The sequence below is a fragment of the Camelus dromedarius genome, chromosome 3 (assembly GCF_036321535.1).
Source record: "Camelus dromedarius isolate mCamDro1 chromosome 3, mCamDro1.pat, whole genome shotgun sequence".
Taxonomy (NCBI): Eukaryota; Metazoa; Chordata; class Mammalia; order Artiodactyla; family Camelidae; genus Camelus; species Camelus dromedarius.
The window spans coordinates 94,737,281-94,759,484 of record NC_087438.1 but is presented as its reverse complement, the minus strand read 5'-3'; the positions used below and the strand labels follow the sequence as shown (position 1 = coordinate 94,759,484).

The following is a 22,204-nucleotide window of genomic DNA, read 5'->3' as shown; positions in this document are numbered from 1 at the left end:
TCTCCCGTAAGTAAAACCCTCCAGGGCTCCTCACTGTCCTAAGGATAATGTCTAAAATCCTCACCACAGTCCCACGGACAGGCGTGGTCTGGCTCCCACACATCCATCTCAGCAGAGGAACCTTCCCTCCTCTCTGCACTCTGGCCGCACAGATCTCCCCAGCGTGTGCCTCAGAGCCTTGATGCACACTGCTCCTTCAGCCCAAATTCTCTTCCCCAGCCCCTCATTCTTCAGGCCTCAGTGTCAACTCTACCACCTCTCTCACCATCGGAGCTCTGTGATGGACTTCATTAAAAGGAAATGCAGGGACGGTGCAGCTGCCTGGGGTGCAGATGGCTGTGTGGAGCCTGCCACCAACTGGTCCAAGGCCAGAGCTGGAACTTTCCTGTGGGGCAACCGTACCTCAGTGCTGTCTTCCTCCCCTAGGTCCCAGAGTCCTCCCCTACCCAGGAGCAGGTGTGGAGTGCAAGTTATCTGTGCCTGAGGCTGTGTCTCGGGCCCCTCAGGCCAGTGGAAAGGTGCGTGTGTGTGCGGCCCTACCTCCCACCCCCACTCTACTTATTCTCTGAACTGGCTTAATCTGGGATTTGGCCAAAGGATCCCACAGAGCGCATGCATTTCTTTCGTCACCAGGCAGGGATGGCCAGGATGCTGGCCCCATTTGACTTTTCAGGACAGGGCACTGAGCCCATTCATTCCATGGCCTTCTCTCCTGGCTCTAGAAAGGTTTCTGAGAACAAGATTCTGAGCAGCTCCTCTCTGACCATGACATTGAATTATGGTTTCGAGCACAGAGGTATTTTCCTCTGCATGAGAAATCCCTCCTTTCCTGACATCCACGTGGCGAGTGTCCATGGCTGTTGCTGACCTCACTCCCGCCTGTAATAAACAAGCTGTGGTCTACGTTCTGCAGGCAGAATCCAGGCCTGCAGGGGCTTCTCACAGGGCCACCCTGGCACCCAGGTCCTACTTGTCCAGAGCTGCTAGGGCTCCTCCTCAATGGACCCTGGGGTGGGTGGGGCACAAGGGGCAGAGTGGCTAAGAGAGTAGGGTCTTGTTTATGTTCCAGCCTCTTCCTATTCTGAAACCTGGCAAACAGCTACACTTCTTTAGGCTTCCATTTCCACAACAGTAAAATAGAAATTTTACAAGTACTTACCTATTTCACAGAACGGATGCAAGGAGTAGAAAAGATAATGCACTTAGGAGCATAGCCAAAGCAGTGGCCTCTCCTCCGGCCCCACCGCGGAGCTGGCCTGTGTGTGTGAAAGGCACACCCCAGCCTGGAAGGCCTTGTGGCCGCCGTGCTGAGGGTCTTTGTGGTCCTCTCTACTCCAGAGGCCTGGGAGCCCCAGAGTGACAGCAGCGAGAGAAGAGGACCAAGCAGAGCCTCTTTGCCTTCTTCCTCACCTTCCTTTTTTTGGTTGGGGCTCAGCAGGCAGGGCTCAGGGAGGCCGGGGCAACCTCCTGACTGGGGCTGCCCTCTGACCTTCTGGCAGTGGGGGACACAGGGCACACACACCTCCCCCGGGGCAATCACTTATCCCTGGAAACATCCCGTGGCCGACCACTCGGCCCTGGGTGTCCATCCTCAGACAGCAGCACCTAACGCTTAGCCTGAGTCCCCAAGAAAAACAGAGATGGGGTGTTTGGGACCCCGAAAGGGGATTTGATCCTCTTTGGTTGGGCGGGGAAGGCAGGGCCTCAGCTGTGCATGGTTCTCAGTCACTAAGAGGACTCTCCAGCTGAAGAATAGATGGATTCCCCCCTTATTGGGGAGGCTGGGACAGGGGCAGGGCTGGGATCACAGGGACAGACGGAGGGGTTTGGGCATTTTGAAGGAATTGTGTGGTGATTTTTGTTTTAGTATATGTGCTGCCAAAGCGAGCACGGTGATTTCTGCTTTAGAGTAAAGGGTCTTTAACAGTTACACTAATCACGTCTTTGGGCTCTGACGCCGCCTTGTGAAGCGCAGGTGTGTGCATTCTGGCTAAGTGAGGAGCAGCAGCCCAGCTGCAGCAGGCCCCGCACGAGCGGCGCCATCACAGGCAGCCCGCGCCGGCGCCGCCCCCAGGGGCGGGGCAGAGCTGCGGGAAAAGCAGCCCCCCAGGTGCGTGCAGAAGGCTGAACCTCACCTCGCAGGACGCCCCTGAGCCCCTGCAGCCTGACCTCCCCTCCAGGTCGGCTCCTTCAACCCCTCTCATCCCTCCCACTTCCGGGAGCTCCTGGGGGTCCCGCCCTCTGGCCCCTACTTGCTCAGATTCCTTCACGTCTGTCACAGAACCATAGTGCTGTCCTTCAGAGTCCACGTGGATGGGCAGGCGACAGTACCATTGGCTGGTGAGCAAATCTCTCCCCCGTGAGGAGGGACGCCCCATGAGAACGGGGCCACTACTCTCCAAGCCTAACACTCGCAGCCCTGGAACGAACGGATGGATGACGCTGTCGGATGACGTAAATGCCCGTCTTTCCCCAGACCGGAAGCTACCTCAGGGAGGGGCAGTGTCTCTGCCTCCACTGCTCTATTCCCAGGAGGGGTGGGCTGACCGGCAGCCCATTTGGGTCTTTGGGTTCCTTAAGGGAAATGAGCTCTAAGTCAGCCTTGACAGAGTCAAGAGTCCAAGGGCAGGATTGTCCTAGTCTCCAGGAGAGTGGGCGGCCTTGGGAAAAACACGGAAAAAAGGCTCTCAGCTGCACTGATCTTGAGCAGATCCAGACAGCAGGATAAGAATAAGGATACCTAATGCTGTGCTGAGTGTTTTGTAAGAACCATGTCCTTTCATCTTCACGATGGACCAATGAAATTGATGCTACGGTCATCCCCATTACAGATGAGGAAACAGATGTGCTGGGAGATTAAGTGATGGACCCAACGCCACACAAGTAGAGAGCAATAATGTCATGGTCACACCAGCCTCTCAGTGCTGAGGACATTTTAAGATGGAGAACCTGAAAGGAGCAGGGGAAGGGATGTAGATGTGGGTGGGCACAGCCCTGGGCATGAGCCTGGAAAGCCTGGACCTGCTCCCTTATCAAATGGTAGTTTCTGGGGGGCAGGAGACTTGGGGTCCAGTCCCAGCTTGGCCATTTTCTGTATCAGTAGCAGTTCTCCCTTTCCTGATCCTCTGTTCCTCATCTATTTAATGGGACTGAGGGCTACCACTTTACAGAGTGGTGCCGAGGAGTCAAAAGTCCAACACGAAGGCAAGGGTCACCATGCTGGAAGGAAGATGGACACTTCAGGCCAGTAAGAGGAGTAAAGTACTGGTAAAGGGAACACTGAGGACTCAAGACTCCAGGGCCGGTGGAGACTGAAATGAAAGAAGTCAACAAAGATGTAGGTTCACATCTCCATGTGCTGTTGGGGTACCTTAGGGCATATCCCACAGACCATCCCTAGGGGCATCCTTCAGGTGCTTCTGGGTGGAATCTCAGTGGAAGGAATGTCACAGCCCAAGTAACAGAAACCCAACCTTGTGAATACCCAGGCCAGCACACAGTTTCCATCCACATAGGCATATGTTTCTTTGGTTTTATTATTACAAACACACCATGGCTCTGCCACACCTGGGGAATCCTGAGCTCTGTATGCTCTGTCTACCCTCTCTTTTCTACCTGGACAAGGTCACACAGAAGGGTCCAAGCCACGTGTAGTTGCAAGAAACGTTTGACAGAGCAGTTCAACTCATAGCTTATAAGGATGCCATTTCTCCAGCTGTGGAAGAACCTTACAAAAACCATGCCACGATGCCCCAGGGGGCTGGGTTGCTTGATTCATGTTTTGTGAGCGTCACAAAACTTTGGCTCCCTATTCCAGAGGGCTTGGCATAGGCAGGAAACTCCACATTTGGGACAAGTCTTTCTGGAAGTCAATGTCAGGCAGTGACACCCGGGTCTCTGCATGCAGTGGACTAACAGCCATGTTTAGGGGGAAAAAATTAAAAGTGTACCTCTCTCCCTCCTCCCCCCACCCACCCAAGGCTCAGATCTCATTATGGTGTGGCCCATGTACATTGAAGTGTGATATTTGGTTTAAAAAACATTCAGTCTCTTTGGCAAACTGAGAGAAACTGGCGGGGAGCTGCTGAAATGCATTCCTCCTGCGGTCTTTCGCCCTAATGCTTCATCCTCTCTAATAACCGCTGATAGACGGGGGCTGAAAGAGAGACATGTGAAAGGTGAAAAAGGTGCAACGTCCCACGTCTGTCTAGGATACTCTCAGACTCATGAGCCTGAAGGCCAAGCAGCCGCCTTCCCCTCCCACACACAGCAGATGTTTTTGGGTTTGTGAAACCACATAGCTTACTCAGTGATGTTCTGAACTGAGATTTTCTACATCTACCAGCCTGGGACCATGTCCTCACCATGGGTTCCAGCCAAGCCCCTGTGCAATATTTCCAGACTCCCAAAGCCAAAAACTCACAGCAACCTTAAAAGGCTGGAACTCTTATTTTCTCTGTCTCATGGAGAAGGAAACTGGGTGTTGTGGTGTCTGACCCCAGAGGCCAGGCTTCTCTTATTGCACCATGATGTTCTAATCTATACACATCAGATGGCAAGTTTCTTTCTGCCTCAGGTAAGGCCCAAACACATCTACAAGGACTTCAAACCCAGACCAGACTTACCTAGTTTCACAGAGCTCTGGGTGGCCTGAAAGAAAACACAAGGTGTCAGGTCTCCTAGTGGTTGTTATACCTGCAACTGCTCATGGCAGTGGCTTTGTCATTGCCACCCTTACTCACAACAAATGCCAGGGGTAAGGAAGAGGAAGGGGAATGGGAACTGCTGGGCCCTGGAGAGGCCCTCAGTCAGTCTTGGCAGCCCCAAGGGATGCGCTGGCCCTGACCAAGCAGAGTCTATGCTGGACATTCCTGGGAGGCCCCAAAGCCTGGCTTCCACCCAGATCACAGCCTAGAGCTTGGGAAGCTGGGACTGCACAGGGCATGGCTCCCAGGAATAGGAACTCTGGGCCAAGAACCCTCCTCGAGGGGCACTGAGAAGACCCCTCCACCCAAAAGTAAAGTGACATACTCCAGCTCCAGGGCTCTGGGTTAAGGGCTACCTCCTCCAGGCTCTTCTGTTGAAATGCAACCTTCTGTAACATAGCCCATATTCCCCAGGGGCTCCACCTGCAGCAAGAGAGCCTGAGTGGGACTGCTGGGCCCTGGGTTAGCTGGGGAGCAGGAGAGGCTCAGAAAGTCAGAGAGGTTCTGAGAGGGGCTGAGGCTGGGAAGGGAGGTTCCACACACAGAGCTGGCCCTGTATCCAGAATCCACAGCGCTGCCCAGGAGAGCCCCAGCATCAGCCATGATGGGCCATGTCATGGAAAACAGAAGAGTGACTTGGAGGCCTAGGCTGATGGCAGGCCAGCCCACTATCATGAAAATTCGGGATGGGTTGCCCTTCTTGGTCAGATGGATTCCAGAGCTGTATCTGTTCTCACCAGCAGCAGCTTCCCCATGGGCTGAAGTTCAGAGGCCTCATTCTAAAGGCCTGGGCTATCACCCACAAAGGAAGGAGGGGCTGCTTGGGTTCTTTTCTGGGAACTGCACACAGGTCAGGGCTAAAGATGCCCCAATGGGAGTGCGGAGAAGTTACGAGAGCACCCTGGGAGGGCAGCCAAGGACTATAGGAGAGCCCCCTCCAGGGGTCCAAGCACAGGACCCAAAGCTGTTCAGGCCAGGGGCCAACCTAGCAGGCATCTTACCCTGGAAAACGCTGACGCCTGTTTAAAGATTTCAAGCGCAGAGTCTGCAAGTTCATCCCCTCGTTCCTGAGGTCTGTTGGCTGCAGACGAAAGAAAAGGCAGCTTGGATGAGAGAGAAGCTATTAGCATATCATTCATAACCACCATGACTGAGGCACTGTTGGCTCTTCTGGCTCACATTCTCAGATAAATTTTTCCTTTATAACTTTCCATCACTTGTGGTGGAATGCGGCCCGTGGGGAGAAAGCTCAAAGAAAGGTGAGTGCACAAGTGAGGAGAGAGGCTGGGCTCCAGTGCAACTTTGCAGGAGGTAATGAAAGCTCATGCCGGGCGAGAGGCTGCAGGAGGGATGCTCTGACCCACGTTCACAGCATCCACATGTAACAAACAGCTGGGCTCTGTCCAAGGGGGCAGGGCAACCTGGCAATTCAGCAGAGAGAAATCTGTCCTCAAGTTGCTGGGTGTAGCGCATCTGAACCAACAGTTCCTATGCCACCTTTCAGCGATGCCGTCCATGGAGGCTCCGCGGGCACATCCCACATTATTCTCATCTTTGTTTAGAGAAGTGTTTTTATGGAGCACCAGCTGTTGCGTGTGGAGGAGGGCCAGCTGCAGGCTGAGTAGGAAGGTGGTACTTTGGGACCTCACCTGGAGGCTGCAGGACACTAGAGATGGCATGGACCACGCCATTGGTGGCCATGATGTCAACTTCAGCAACAGGTTCCTTGTTGACATTCACCACGTTGTTCTTCTGAGAGAAAAAGAGCCAACAATCATCGAACACAGAGCATGTTTATCTAATTCATTCTGAAACCTGACAAATGTTTACTGAGCACTTCTAGATACCAGATCTTGTGCTGAGTGCCAGGGATACCCTGGTGACTGGAACAGTCCCTGCTTGCTACAGACCTGCAGTCTGGTGGGTTCAATCTAAGCCCTCGTGTGGACTCAGCACGTTGCAATTTACACAATGATCTTTTGGATCTTTTGTATGATTCACTTAGTCCTCACAGCACTGCATGGTGAAAAGGTGGTTTTGATGGCCCCACTTGACAGAACAGGCAACTCAAGAGAGGCCAGATGCCTCCTTTAAGCTGAGTAGGTGGGAGAGCTGAGGACAGAAGCCAGGCATTCAGCTCTGGGCGAAGGCCTCTTTCTGCTTCTCCTCAGTGTCTGACTTCAGATCTTCTCACAGGGTAAATCTATCTCAGGCTTTCCTGAACGACTCATGAATTAGACCCAAGAGGGAAGGGGGAACTGAAGCCTGAGACCAATGGGACACTGACACCCCAAATTAGGAGCTGGGAGATTCTCAGGTGACCTGCAGAAGTCAAACAAGTCACCCCATCCCAGCCTCCCTGCCTGCTTTCCCATACTCTTGAGAAAAGCTAATGAATAAGGGGACAGCTGTAGACTAGGAGAGAGGCGCAGGGAGTAGGAGCTGGACCAGTCACATGCTGCAAGGGTGGACCCTCCATGATCCACAGAGGGGTCAGTGGCTTTGGCTGGTACACAGGCAGCTTGAGCTTGGCAGAGCTGGGGTGGCTATCTAGTCCCTCTCTTCGAGGTATGGACCCTCTGAGGCAGCTCTAAAGTGGAATGTATATCATCAACATACAGAGCAAGGGAAGGCTCACAGACCATGCATCAGAAGAAGAAGCCTCTTGGGTTGGTCTGGTTCATGAGGCAGCTCAGTGAGCCCCTGGATTTGGGGGTAGGTTGGGAAAGGGATTGGCAACTGATCTTTTAAGACATGTAAGTAATAGACTATCATCTCCTTAAGGGAAGGAAGATCTAACAGCTTCTCTCAGATGCTTTATTCTGCAAATCTGCAAGTTCTTATTCATGTCTTACCACAATCCTGCTTGATTTCCCTGAATACCCTTTTCTCTTTTCTTTCTTTCTTTCTTTTTGACAAAATGCACTCAGAAATTCAAGACACATCTTAAAGACAGTTTGTGTGTCTAATGCTATCCTAGGGACAAGATGTTGAACCCTGGTGGCAGGGCACGGCCAGCCTTTTAATTATTAAATATCCTCACCGAGCTGACTTCCAACTTGTCACCTTGGAGAGACTTCAGCCGCACCAGGGCCCCGATGCCTCCACTAACCAGGATTTCATCGCCAATGTGGTATTTCAGGATGTTGGCAAGCTCCTTGGCATTGCCTGCAGGTTTGTGGGAAAAGGAAGCAGAGTTAATCCCAAGGTTGGTAACTGGCATGGTCAGGGAGGTCCCAGAGAAGATGCAAGTGGTCATCCCCAAGATGGCAAACCCCCTGCCCACTTGGTGAGCACCTAATGTGTGTTCAGCCCTCTGGCCCACCGTCTGCATGACGGTCAGGGGAATGAGGCACAAGGCCGTGGCCATGAATCTGCCTCTGTAGTCGGCAGGCTGCTGGGTTAGGTACATGCTTCTGTGATGCTGAGAAGGAGTTAATCCATACTCCTCTGTGAGTATGACTCATGTTTCCATGAGCTAAATATTTGCTTGGAAAGCCAGGGGCCTTTCCAGCACCGGCATCTGAGACATTTCATCATCAGCATGGCTCCCGATAGTTGTAACACAGAAGTGAAATATTTACACATTCTGCCCTCAAATGCATATTCTGAGACGGCTGTTTCCTGAAGGGACAACTTAAAAGAGTCAACAGCTGCAATCTAGAGGAGACATGGAGCCGATGAGGTAAGGGCTGAGGGGGTATTCCCTCCACAGCGTCCCTCCTTGTCACGTCTCAGCATTCCTTCCAGCCCACATCAGCTTCTCCACCAACTGGGGAACGCATCCAATTGCTCATAAAGGTGCACAGGCATTTCCCAAATTAAGTGTGGGAGGCAGTTCTGAAAGCTGCCAGCTGCCTCTCATCTCTATTAAGGCCGCCCCTGATATTCATATTACCAGCCAAATGGCTGGATATCCCCAAGGCTTAGGAATGGCTATTTCCAGCATCTTGAAACTGAGAACAGGGGAAGCTTGAAAGCATCTGGGGGCGTTCACTTGGCTATTGACGAATCCACATGAGTGCCATGGGAGGCAGCCATCAGGTACCAAACATACACAACTTGGAGCTCCCAAGAGTTCCTCTTCCACAAAAATACCCTCATTGGTGCTGAGCCAAGCCAGCCCCCAGGACACAAAGCATCCGCTTTTCCTGAGATCTCAACACCTGGATTGACCTCTGACACCTGGACAGGCTTCATCCGCCAGGAGAGTTGTGGTCTAATCTTGCCCGCAGGCCTGGGGGAGGGCGTGTTTGGGGGAGCTCTGCCCAAGCCCTCCCTTTGCTCCTGCACAACGGAAAATCAAAAGGAAGCTGAGCAGGCTTGGGCCACCTGGGGAATATCCCGTTCCTGCTGAACAGAGAGAGAATGGAGAGTTTATGTTCAGAATGAACTTCTCCCCTCTTCTCAGGAACATATGTCAGCACCAGAGACAAAGGCATTCATTTAGCAATAAAGAAAATTAAACAGGACATGAATTCAGCTCACAGCTGCCCCAGCTTTCTATTCCCCACTCCAGAGTGGCAAGGGAGGTGTAGATGACGTAGGCCCCAAGGTTTGGCCAAGGTCCTTCCTCCTTTCCCTTCTCCTCCACAGGCTCATCTTTCTGTAACGTGTGGAAGTTTTGTTTACAGGCATGCATCAGAGTAAACCCTGCAAGCCCACCCCACTGCGCCAGAGTCATAGCCATTCCCCCATCACTGATGGGGGATGTGTGCCCCGCATGGTGGGATATTCATTTAATCCTTTCAACATGCTGAGCAAGGTACTCTTACCACCCTCATTCTTCTAATGGGAATACTGAGGGTCAGAGAGGTTAAGCAACTTGTGAGAGGTCATTCAGATGGTAAATGCCAGAGCCAGGGTTTGACCTGCTTTCAGGTAATCCAGGAGCCCAAACCATGAGATTGGCTCTCAAAAATCCTCAACTCAGTTTCTCAGGGCCATAACTAGGTTTTTGGTAAAGATTTATCCTGAGGGACATGTGATACAGGTAAATGGCTTCATTTTGGGTTCTCACAGGTCCTCAGAGGAAGACATGCTTTGGTGACTGGGCGGTTGTTATTGACCCTCAGTTCCGTTCTACTCTTCTCTGCCTTGTCCAGTGCGTGGGAAGGCTGACCGCTGTCAAGTGCTCATCCAGGCTCCTTCGCCCTCCTGTAGTCAGCTGCCCGGAGGCCCGGCAAGCCGTGGGCATGTGGGAGGAGAGGGAGGCCGAGGAACTTATTGGTCCCCTTGCCACAGTTCTGCGGCAGCTGCTTGAGGCCCTAACCGCTGTCCCGTGCCCCTCCTCCACAGCTCCAGCTCTCCCAGTCCTGCCCTCTCCCATCAGCCCCTTCCCTGGCACCCCAAAGCCAGGGTGCTAAACACTGGGTGTCATCACCCTTTGCTGGTTCCTTAATCCCACCTGCACCTCTGCAAATAGTCCTGTCATTAAATTCCTTTCTGTCAAACCCTTTGTAAAGTGCCAACTGTTTCCTGCTGGAACCCTGAACGATATAGTTACTTTAGAAGAGTTGAAAAATATACTTAGGTCAGTCTTTACCCAAGAGTTTGTTCAGTTCTCCTGGCGGCATGGCTTGGAAGGCTTCATTTGTAGGAGCGAAGACTGTGTAGACCCCTTCCCGGTTGAGGGTCTCGGTCAGCCCTGCAGACTGGATGGCGGCTACCAGCATGCTGTGGATACACACATGGAAAATGTCTCCAGCCGGTGGGGGGAGGGGGTAGTCATTTGCTCAAACACCACACCACTGTGGGTAGGCGGAGCCCAGAGCACTCCATACCCCTTGCTGGTTTTCGTCCACTCCCCATGCACAAACAGGGACCAATTCCAGTCTATACTTTCTCTCCATAAACGCTAAGCTCAGTTAAAAGCCAGAAGTCAGAGGCCAAGAGGAGAAGGAGGAAGGGAGAGGTCAGCCGCATGGCTGACCCAGAGACTGACTGAGGCAGAGGGCCCTGAGGATGCAATTCTAGGAGACAGGGGTGGGAGCAGAGGGTGTGTGGTCTCCCAGGCTTTTGTGCAGGTGGCTGAATTCAGTGACAGGAAACATTCAAGGTCACAGCCCTCAGGAGTGAGCGAGCAAGTCAGAAAGGGAGAAAGCAGGGCAAGAAAACAGTGACATTGGGAGCCAGAGAAGGAGCAGTGAGGGCCCTGCAAGGGCAATAGGCAGACACTGTGCAGAGCGAGACCCATCGCTGCTCAAAGCCAGGGCCCTCAGCTCCTCTGGGACTTGAGAAGGAGAGCGGGCTGTTTCCCTGGCACTTCAGGAACACAAACAAGTGCAGTCCCCTCCCTGGTCCCATGGATGTGAGGACTACACTCCCAGAAGGGACCCTTCTTCTCAGCCTAAACTTTCAAGGTGACTCTCATCTTTTCAGAATCCCAGGTCTGGAAGGTCACACTGGCACATGGCCAGGGTTCACTGAACCCCCGAGGAAGTGGGGAGCTTGACAGATAGCTGAGGCCCAGTATCCAGCCCCAGCATGACTACTGGGGCGTAGTCCCTCCCGGGATGGGGCCAGTTACCTGAAGCGATTGTCCCCCTTCAGGACGTCCATGACGGTCCCCATGGGTGGGGTCAGCATACGGTCCATGGTGAACAGGGTCCCATACCTCCCCCTCTTGTCATGGGCGGCGATGCAGCTGTTCTCGATGCACAGGCTCTGTGCAAAAGAGGGGCAGAGAAAAGGGCAGGTTGCTCTTCCCCAACCCCAAGCAGGGGCCTCCCAATTTGTTCAGAGCATGCGCTGACAGCTTCATCCACACAGATCAGTGAAGATCTATGGGGGGGGGGGTGCATCTTTAAGACTAGGATAAAATGAGGTATTTTCTCCAGAAAAAGAAAAAAAGAAAAAGAAAAATGGTATCCCTTAAGGAAAGAAGAGACTTAGAGGCTTCAGTAAAGTTACAGAAAGGGCCCATGATCACGTGACACAAGAGGGCCACAGACAAAGATCAGTTAAAGAGATGGAGTCTATTGATTTATTTATGTAACAAATTATAACCATCTGTAGCTAAATGGTGCGGGATGGTCCTGAGCAAGGACTAAGTTGTGTTGTGCTTCCTGTTTGACATTCCAGGGTAACTGTTGGGTTTGAAGAGAAGGAAGAGACAGGAGAAGAAAGAAGAGAAGCTTTGGGACCAAGAAGGCTTGTGTATCAGTTCAGGGGGCTTCTCTTCACAGGAGCTAAGAAGGACCCAAAACCTATATTCCTCCTCCCTCTGTTCATCACTCTGGGTTCAGGGTGGGCTGCTGTTTACCCAGCCAGGCCAGACAGGTGTACATTTTTTTTTCTCCCAAAGGTCTCGAGAAAAGATTTGACCCTACTGGCAGGACCCCATTTTAACCCTTTGATACCAGATATTCTCTCTAAAATTCCTTCGTTCTTCATTAGAAACCAGTTCTCAGGCAAGCTCTGGCTTACTGAGCACTTTTTTTTTTTAAATGCGAATTCAACTTCTGTTTCTTGGAGCCAAGACAATGAAAGAGCATGATTTAGGACTCAGAACTTACGTTACGGTAAACAAAAACTCTTAGTTTCTTGCCACCCAGAGTGTCTAGGGTCTGTCCATGGTACAGATACTTGGAGGCCAGCTGATCTTTAATCATGTGGTTCAGAAGCAGATTCTTTGTCCGGGCATTAATGGGAGGGGTTCCATCTGCAACAGAAGGTGTGGTCAGGTCCGGAGGCCGGTCCGGAAGTGGAGGGAACCAGAGACAACGCTGTGGAAAGCCCGTCCCTCCCTGAGATTGGAAATGGAGATTGAGAAATCAAGTGAGGCTGCCAATATTCCTTAACATCTGGCATCTTCTGCAAATTTAAAAAACAAAAAAAAAGGTCTACACAATCCAGGGTGTCTGGAACTTTGCCCTGAGAGGGAGGGGAAGGCACGGACGCAATTTGGCCCTGTCTGCCTTCCCCGTGGCTGTGGCTCAGCTGTATCCTCACTCTAACCCTCTGACTATCATGCTGGCAATTGACCCTGCAGATAAAAAGACAGGGGAGTGCTCTGCTCTCCCGACAGATGCAAACTCTTGAATTCTGAGGCCCAGATCCCCAAATACATTCTCTGCTCTGCCAAATGAAAGAGCAGAGAGCCTCCTCACTTTCTGGTGAAGTCCCATCTGCTTTCCGTGGAGCTGGGCGGAAGCACTAACGGTCCGTGGGGAGCTGTAGATTGGGGAGGGTGCTGTGGAGGTGACAGCGGTGGGGCAGCTGCCCCACCCACCCACTTGAGACAAATGCACAGGGATGCCTTCTCCACGTTACCTTTGAAGACAGAATTCATGGGGGCCAGGAGAGTCAACCGCTCATTTCCGGAAAGATGACTGCTGAGGCCAGCTTGTCTGAAAAGGTCAATGGCTGTGGAAACATCAGATTCTGCAGCCAACTCAAATAGCGTCTTGGCTACAAGGAAGGAGAAAGTGGGTTCAAAAGTTAGAAGTGCTGTTTTCATTTATCAACTGTCCACCCTAGAGCATGACATACATCGGCAGGAATGTCATCTCTTGAGTCAACAACTCCACTAAACGCTGCTGGGGCACAGCAGGTTTCTGTCATCAGGGGAACGGTCACCCAGAAAACTTTACTGGGCAGGGAAGTGAGCTGAGGTTCAGTTTGATTGAGGGTTTCTGTCCCAGCCCTTGGTCAGGGTCCTGTCCAGTGCTGGGGAGGAAGAAAGCATTGTCTGTGTCACGGCTCCCGAGGAGTCCACAACACTGGTGACCACACCCATAGAGACAGTTTTCTGCTGGGTTGATTTTTTCCTGTGAAATCCCCTCACTCATGGTCAGTGGACCTCCCTGGAATTCCAGAATGGGGGTAGGATGCCGAATAGAACCCAAGCCAAAGTCCAGTCGGTCGTTTCTCCCTGGGCCAGTGACCCTGGGATGCTTGGGCAAGATGAGCAAGCAAGTGCTCTGAGGTCAGCAAATGGCCCTCTGTGCCCAACCAGAGCAGGCAGATCTTCTGAAAGGCTTCCATGATTAAGTCACTCCCTCCCCACACACCTTCAGTGGCTTCCCACTGCCCACAAGGTAACGTCTGGACTCTCAAGCCTGCAGCTCAAGACCCTTCAGATTCTGGCTGCAAACAGCCAGATGCCCGGGACTTCTCTTCCGAGAGGCTGTGAGCTGTGTGGGGGCGGGAAGCGGGTCCCAGGATCCCTGAATTCCCTCAGCCTTGCCACCACGGATGGCGCAGGGGATGGTGGGCCTGGCAGGCCCAGGGCCCCCGAGGCCTAGCTTACCAGAGTCTGGTATGAGCAGCTCGTCGATGAAGTGGATCACGCCATTGGTGGCCAGGACGTCTTTATTGGAGATGATGGGCTTCCCGTTGATGGTGAGCATGTCCCCACTGCAGCCCACCTCCAGTGTGGTGCCCTCCAGGGTCTCCAAGGAGAGACCCGCCACAATGGCTTCAGCACACATGGCCGACTTCAGGATGTGGTTGTTCAGCAGGTCTAGGGGCCGAACAGGACACAGGTCAAGTCAGCGCCAGCCAGACTGCCACCTGCTCACAGCCGGAGGACACTGTTCTCTCCGAGGCTGACCTTCAGACAAGGCTGGGGCACTGCACGGCCTAGAGCCCCCACTCCCCCTGCCTGCTGCCCTCTAAAACCAGCTGGGGCTCTGAAGTCAGACTGCCTGAGTTTGCTTCCCAGCTCGGCCACTTAGCAGCTGTGAGACCCTGGGCAAGTCATTTAGCCTCTCTGAGTCTCAACTTCTTCATCGGTCAAGTGCAGACAAGCATATTGTATGTTCACCTCCTAAGGCTGGTATAAGGATGACACAGCACCCAGTACAGTGCCTGATGACAGAGTAAAATCCCAACAATGCTAGTGATTAGCTCACTAATACTTGAATTTCAGGGTGAATTCTCTTATTAGCGCCTGAGCTTCAGTGATGGGGAGAAACTCAAATGAGCTTTTAATCTACTGACTTTTAATCTACTGACATTTATACACATGTAAAATGTGGTAGGAAAAGATGAAAAGTGTAGCAGATGAGAGTTCTAAATTACTTGTACACTTCATTTGTTTTTGTTCATTTCACCCAAGGGTCTACTGAGATCTTGCCAAGATCTTTCTTAAGTTAAGACAGTGCTCAGTTAAGACGTGGTCTTTGCTGCCCCATTCACCCCACCCATAAATCATATATAGGATCATTTAATTACTTGTCCAAGTGCTGCTTTAGGGACAGGGCAGGGGCTGGGGGTCCTGAGGCAGCCATAAGGAGCAGTAGAGCAGGCCGCGCCCCAACAGCAGCCGGGCAGAGCCGGTTCTCAGACAGCTGCTCACTGGGTCACCCGGGCCCTGTGTCTGTGTTCTCACCACAGAGGCGAGTTTCAGTGTGTAGAGCGTGGGAACCAAAATTGCACTGTCATGGACAGGAGGAAGCCCTGAGGCCCTGCAGCTGCATCAAGGGCCTAGAAAGCCAGTGCTGACCTGATTCAGCCGGTGGGGCAGACTACGGACGCTAAGACCACTACAGGAAGGAGGCCATGAGATTAGTTTCTCAGGGAAGGAAACTAAAGGCCAACGTTGAGGGTAGGGGGAGTGATCTCTAAGGGTCACTCACAGGGTGAGCCAGGCCAGGGCTGGAAGGTAGTCTGCAAATGGGCACACCAGCCTAGGGCCGCTTCTTGCCTGTCTACCAACCTGCTAGTAACCAGGAGACTGTCAGGGGGACCGTGGTCGTCCACCTTCCAGCCTGCAGCTGCAGCCCCACAAAGAAGGCCTCGCTTTGAACAAATGGCTTACTAAGTGGGGAAAGGCAGATGTGCAAAAGGGATAAACTAGGGGTGTTTTCTTTTCACTTTATAATAAGGCATTGCGATATCTACAAAGATAAAAATGTGCTCAGTACAAAATATATTTCAGGGGAAAACAGCTCAAATTGGAAAGCTGAAGTGCTGCAGTGCACCCAAGTCTCATTTCCTCGGAAGCCTTTAGGACCCTCGAGCTGCGGGGCCCACCCCCCAATCCCCATGACCTTGGGAATATCTCTGTCACTGCACCCACCACATCAGATCCCAATGACCTGTTTTTAAGCCTGTCACACCAACGAGGCTTAAACTTCCCTGCCTGTGCCACGCTCACTGTAGTGGCCTTGGTTCCTGCCCCAGGCCAGGCACACAGAAGCACTACAGTATTTGGACACAATAGAGCCCCATCGGTGCTTTCAGAAATGTGCCCTTTCCTATCCCTGCATAGTCGCAAGGAGAACATTTTGTATTTATAGGATGTCTGAAAGGCATTAGACATTTTATATAGTACATTTCAAAGGTGAATTTAAATAGACTCAAAAGAATTGAAGTCATCGCTGGACTATGTTTTGGAGGAGTAAGTGTGGTTGGAGTCCACAGGGGACCTGGGCCTACTCCTCTTTGTAGGGGACTCAGGGACCTGCAGGCAGCAGCTCAGTGGTTCTGGAGTTGTCGAGGGTGGAGTGTGTATGTGTGCAGAGCCTGGCCTTCCCTCCTAATCTCCCTCCCATGCTTGGTCCTTCCGTCTCCTCCAGCAATAATCAATGCTGCCCCTAATTTAGCAGCTCACTGAGAAGATGAGCAATGAAGAGTCAAGAGTTGACCATTATGGGTTATTAATTGTAATTTTGGATTATCCATGAGCCCAACACTCCCCCACCCCATGTCAAACATAGGAAGAGTCCAAGGGTCAGCATGATGATTCCATTCCAAGAGTGCCAGGACCTGGTATCCCCTCTGCATACCTCCAAGCTGCTGCCCACTCTGGCTGACAACATTCGAGACTTTAACCCTTCCTGACTCTGGCAAAGCCTGCGTTGGACCTCCAGTTCTACCTCACTCCTCAGCCCGGCTGCGTCCCTAGACAAACACTGTTGGATTCCTTACTCGCCCCCTTGACCAGGGTTCTGCTCTGGCCTTGCAGAGACAGGGCCAGCTGGGAGCGATGGGACAGGAAGACAGGTGGCATGTCAGTCTTGGACAGGAGCAGGCCTTGGGCTTAGTCTGGCCACTCCAATGAGGTGTCAGTAGACAACCAAGGGAGCTCACCTCTCAGGGCCTCTGGGTCACCCAGGATCCGGTTCAAGGTCTCAGCGGGGATTTTCTCGAAGGCCTCATTGGTCGGGGCCAACAGCGTGTACTGGCCATCCCCTTCGAGCAGGGTGTTGAGACCTGATGCAGCCACGGCAGCCTGTGGGGAGGGGAGAGGATGCAGTGTTCCCTGAAGGCTCTGGGACTCTCTGCAGTCCAGAGGCATACACGGTCTCCCCAGCCCTCCCCCAGAGGGCTCCTGGCTTTTGTGGAAGCCCCAGCTGAAAAGACAAGCCAAACCAAAGCTCACCTCTTCCCACAGCCTCCAGGGGCCTTGCTGGCCGGAGCTCTGCCCACCCCAAGCATCTCTCAGTGCTGACCGTGCCTTCCTCCTTCCCACCTCCAGGCCTCTGCCCCACCGTTCCCTCTGCCCTTCCCCCTTTCCTTGCTTCTCTGACCCCTAGTCCATCTTTGGGCCTTGACGAAGATGTCATTTTCTAGGTAATCAACTTGGCATTGCCCCCACCCCTGCCCTGGACGAAAGTGATTCTGTCTGTTACACACTCACACAGCTTGCCGTCCTTCTCACGCCGCAATTAAATCGTTATTGGTAGGTATCTGCGTGAGCACCATGAGCGTAAGGATGCCACAACCCATTCTCTACAGAGCAGCCAGAATGATCTTCTAAATGCATCCGACTGCTCTCAGGATGAAGACATGCTCCTCGCTGGGTCTGGTCTGCATGGCCCTGCGGGTCTGCCCGCCGGCCTGGCTGCTCCCACCTCACTTGCTGGCCACCTAGTGCTCTTCACTCCTGCCTCCTGCTCATCCTACTGCTGAGCCTTCACTGTCACGCTCCCTCCTGCCAGCTGAGCTCTCATCTCTGAGTTTTGTGAAACTGGCCATTCCCAACGTTCAGGCCTCAGCTCAAAGTCACCTCTCCCAGAGAGACCTTCCCTGACCACCCCGCCCCCTGTTCCCCATATACTGCGTGACTTCACAAGGCTCAGCACCCTCTACGGTTGCCTCGTCTGTGTCCCCAGGAAGAATGTGTCAGTGAGGACAGAACTTCGTCTTGTTCTTCTCTAGTCCCCTGCACATAAAGCACACCTGGAAGTGGCAGGTGCTTAGCAAGTGTGTGTTAGCAGAAGGAAAGACGGCGTTAGGGAGAGCCAAAGGGGAGAAGAAAGGAAGAAATATTGACCAAACCTAAACAGGAAGAGGCGGTTACCCTATGGGGATCAGCTGCTATTAATCAAAAGATGTGCCACCAACTTTGTGGGAACATCGTCTCCCTGTGGACCCCTGACTTTAGAGTGACCCTGAAGGAAAGCAGAAGAAGAGCTCAGAGAACAGGGTCCCCAGGCCCCTCCAGAGCCACTTCCTGAGGCCACTTGAGTGCCATCCCAGCCCGGGGTGTTTGTCTGTCTGTGTTGGGGATCTCCAGGGCAGGAACCACCCACTCCCACTTGGCATCCTTTGTGGTCAGGAAGTTCTCTTCAAATCAAGGCAAAAGCCCTGACGGAGCAGCCTATGCTCACTTCCTCTGAGCAGCCGTTGCCAAGAGGAACGCCCGCTTGCCACCCTAGATGTCAGACAAATGCCTGCTGGGCAGGGGGGAAGGAATCTGTGGCCCCAGAGAAGCCAGAAGCCAGGCCAGAAGTCAAACCCCAGACTCCCTTGTCTAGACTGGTGGCCTCTCTGCTGGTCTGGGCTGCAAGGAAACAGGGGAAGGGCTGCAGCAGAGATCCCATGGTGGGGACACGTGGGCAAGAAGACCATGCCACTTGAAAGGCCATTTATCTAGCTCCACTTGTGGAAACCTGCACCTAGGAGGGAGAGCCCTCCCACCTCTGGACCCGCAGTGCACGCCCAGGCAGCGTTCCTGCTGCAGCCACAAACCACCGAACTTCCCAGAGGAGTCAAGGAAAGGCAACTTTACATGGGAGAAACCGGCAGAGGGAATTTCCCAGCAGAGGATTATGACATCTCCCTGTGGTTAAGCTGACTGTCTGATTAGTGGATTCGCCATGTTCCCTAAATGCCCATGGACACGAAGACATCCTCCATTCTTCCCACAAAAAAAGGGACCCTTGGGAGGCAGTGTGTCCCCAGGCTGGGCCTCCACCTGGGGCAGTACCTCACCCGAAGGGTCTCGAAGGTGTCCTCGATCTCAATGATCTGCTGGATGTTGTTGGTGACGGTGGAGATGACCTTGTCAATGAGATGCACCACGCCGTTGGTCGCATGGTGGTCGGCTTTCAGGAGCCGAGCACAGTTGACGGTCACGATCTGCCCAGAGAAAAAGGGAGCATGAGTGGTTAACATGTTGGAGGCACAGTCTCAAAGCCCTAGGAGGGGAAAACAGGGACAGAATGTGGGCTCCGTGAGCTGTGGGACCAGAGGAGCTGAGGAGAAGCAGGTGCAGGAGGTAGAAGACTGCCCACAGCTGATCTCACCAGTGGGACACAACCCCAGAAACGAGCCCCGCGTGTGGACCAGGAGAGGGCTCAGGCTGGGCATAAAGCAGGGCTGCGGAAGTAGGATTCCCTACCCCGTTGGGATAGTGGTGGATTTGGATGTCGGAATTCTGGTACATGGAGGTGAGGGCCATGCCGTGTTTCAGCTCATCTGTCAGGACCCGTCTGTTCACCATGTGGTAGCGAAGGGCGTTGAGCAGCTCAATGTTCACGTTGCTTACCAGGGAGTCCAGCACTTCCTAGGAGGAAGGGCAGATTGGCAGTTAGGAGGCAGCAGACCTACCTCATGTTCAAGGGACAGGTCCTTGCCACCCTGGGAAAGGTGCTTCTGAAGCCCCAGGGGCCCCCGTTCTGCCAAGGACCCCTCCTCTGTGAACACTGAGGCCTCTCTATCTGCTTAAATGGATGGAGCGTTGGAAGCGACCTGGGGAGGCATATTTTAGCTCAAGTGCCGTGGCTTTATCTGAGGGCTTGAGGGAAACATTTTCTGAGGCAGTATGGGAAATCACTACAGACTCTCAGAAGCCCATCCCCAGTACGAGTCCCCTGGGCAGAAGGGGGTCATCTCACAGCTGGCAGGGAAGCCCAGGCCTCATTGCTGGGGGCGAAGATGGTGAAGCTGCCGGGCCCCTCCATCTCGGGCCTCAGCTTCTCCGTGCGGTCCGTGTACAGCTGAGTGGTGGTTGATCCAACGACTCCCAGGGTCTCATACAGGTTTGAGAGCGGTAGGGCTGTAGGGGCAGAGGACAGAGCAGGGATGGCCATCCCAACCAGACCACCTCCTCCCTTGTCTGAGACGGGATGGCACACCCACGGGAGAACATGGGCCTGTTGTTGGAGAGCCTGGGAAGCTGGTCATCTGCTTCTTAAAACAGCTCCAAGGGCCAAATGCCTCCCTACTGAAACTCAACTAATTGGTCATTTTTAATCATTTTAAACCAGAGTAGAGCAAAGCTTTTGTTCCTAGACATTTAGATAATACAGGTAGGAATGGCCCCAGAAAGAGATACCCTAATTACAAGCTAGACTTGCATCTAGATTGATCAAGTTGTTTTTGAAACTGTTTCCCTAATAGTCTCCACTGGAATGAAAAAGAACTTGGAGGTACTTTTTGTATTTACAAGTAATAGAATGTTATTTCCTGAAAGTAGCCTGAAGCTCAGGAGAACATTTCCCTCCACAGGGAGCTTTGTGTTCCTTTTAAAGGGCATGAAACTAAGAACCAGGGGGGCTGGGCCCCTCTTCAAGGTCCTCTCCTCTCCCATCCCACATTTCCCTCGTCTTGCCACTTAAGTCAGGAATGGCATGGCCTCAGCCCATGCCAACCCCACCGCTACTCACCCTGGCACCAACCAAATCACCCCCTTCCTTTTAAGTCTCGTCTCACATTCTCAGCTAATGAAATAGCAAAGATTTCAAAGTCAAAACAAAACAAATCCTCCTCTGCACAGTGTATGGTGTTGTGTGGAAATAAAGGAAAGGATCTGGTAAAATTCACAAGTACCATGCTGTCTGTGGGCCTACATGGCCATTTGTGGCATCCGTGGCTGACTATGGGGTGCCCACCTGGCCTGCTGCTCCTGTCCCTACCAGCTCCTATGGGCCAAGTTCCAACAGAGTGAAGGGGGTAGCTGGGTGTTCCCGACCAAGCCCACCCCACCTCTCTCCAGCAGGGCTGATCAGAAATGCTGGATATGTTAGAATCACTCCCAGCCACAGATGACAAGGTGCTTGGTACAGAGGGCACAGGCAGGTCAAAACCAGAGCCTGGCTACCCAGAGTGTTCAGGAGGTCTGCTTGCACCGGAAGGAGCAGCACAGGAAGCTTGCTATCTCCAGCTTCCATTCTCAGGCCCTGGAGTGGGGCCTCCTCCCTCAGAAGCCCCTTCAGACTCTGCCTCTCTTTCCGTGGGTGCTTCTCTCTCCCTCCTTCCCTGCCAACCGTGCCAACAGACAAGAGACAAGGTTCGTTCACCTGCTGGACAGCCCTTCTCTCCTGGGACCTTCTCGTATCCAGGACAGCACTCATAGCTGATGACTCTGTAATGAGACACATGTGCGTATTAGGCAGGGCTTCCCTCCTCCTCCAGGGAAGGGGCGTGATGAGGAGCACAGCCTGCTCTAGGAGGAGACCACACACTAAGTCATACTTTCACTGGCAAGGAGCTTGTCACACCCCGTCACCTTTATACAAGGTGCCCAGCAGTTGCCGTCACCTACAGCCATGCAACTGGGATACAGTCAGAGGACTGTGGGAGCATATTCACAGTGGGATTAGAAAACATTCTCACTAAAATTTATCTCCAGCGTAACTCATGGGAACCCAGTGGATAGCCTTCCAAATAGGCGGCAGGGATGAGTGAAAGGAATCCTGGACCTTTCTGGCACTGAGTCAGCACTAACCTCTTCAGCCAGTCCTGTCTCCTGTCTGGGTCTCAGTTTCCTCATCTGTAAAACGTACATGTGTATTGTACGGTAATCACTGCATCACATTTCCCAGGGTCTTCTAGCTCTCTGACTTAATAACCAAGAAGGGTAGCATATATATGATCATCAAGTTTTTCTCAGTCTTTAAAATCAAACTTTAAAATAAAAACAAAGCTCTTTTCACCAAGATGCTTGTTTTTCTGTTTCTTTAACTTAAGAACAAAAATGTAACTCATGAAAACACCTGTATGGTTTCAAACAGAAAATACACAAAGGCTTATATAGTAAGGTGTTCTCCATCCACCCTCATTCCTCAACCACCTCATCAGCCTTGCAGGAGGCAACTGATAATCCTGGTTGGCAAGATTCTTTGTATTTGGATGAACAAGACTGCCAGTTTTTAGTTTTAAACTTTGGAGTCATTCGGCAAAAAAACTTGAACTCTTCTCTTCTCCTAATTCAGACCAGTCCATCATGGAACACTTACCACCTCTTCTGGAGGTCTGAAACACACAGCTTCAGTTAACACAATATTCTGGGGAAGCCCAAAAGATGGAGAATTTCAAAGAAC

The 22,204-nt window shown here is 52.5% G+C and overlaps 1 protein-coding gene across 2 annotated transcripts in view; it reads right to left on the bottom strand.

The window, feature by feature from the left end:
• Positions 1–3,518: 3,518 nt before the first annotated feature.
• Positions 3,519–22,204, bottom strand: part of TGFBI (transforming growth factor beta induced) — a 31,781-nt gene continuing 13,095 nt past the window's right edge. The window contains exons 3-17 of one of the 2 annotated variants that reach the window (XM_064484295.1): positions 21,182–21,246; positions 19,778–19,938; positions 19,282–19,446; positions 18,873–19,019; positions 16,746–16,887; positions 13,960–14,172; positions 12,981–13,118; positions 12,224–12,369; positions 11,236–11,372; positions 10,252–10,382; positions 7,750–7,874; positions 6,356–6,455; positions 5,708–5,787; positions 4,626–4,650; positions 3,519–4,156 (exon numbers count right to left, since the gene is read on the bottom strand). In XM_064484295.1, the coding sequence (XP_064340365.1) occupies positions 4,116–4,156; positions 4,626–4,650; positions 5,708–5,787; positions 6,356–6,455; positions 7,750–7,874; positions 10,252–10,382; positions 11,236–11,372; positions 12,224–12,369; positions 12,981–13,118; positions 13,960–14,172; positions 16,746–16,887; positions 18,873–19,019; positions 19,282–19,446; positions 19,778–19,938; positions 21,182–21,246 (1,816 nt within the window). In that variant the 3' untranslated portion in view covers positions 3,519–4,115. Of the gene's footprint in view, positions 4,157–4,625; positions 4,651–5,707; positions 5,788–6,355; positions 6,459–7,749; positions 7,875–10,251; positions 10,383–11,235; positions 11,373–12,223; positions 12,370–12,980; positions 13,119–13,959; positions 14,173–16,745; positions 16,888–18,872; positions 19,020–19,281; positions 19,447–19,777; positions 19,939–21,181; positions 21,247–22,204 lie in introns of both variants that reach the window. The other variant, XM_031449082.2, reaches the window with a different exon arrangement.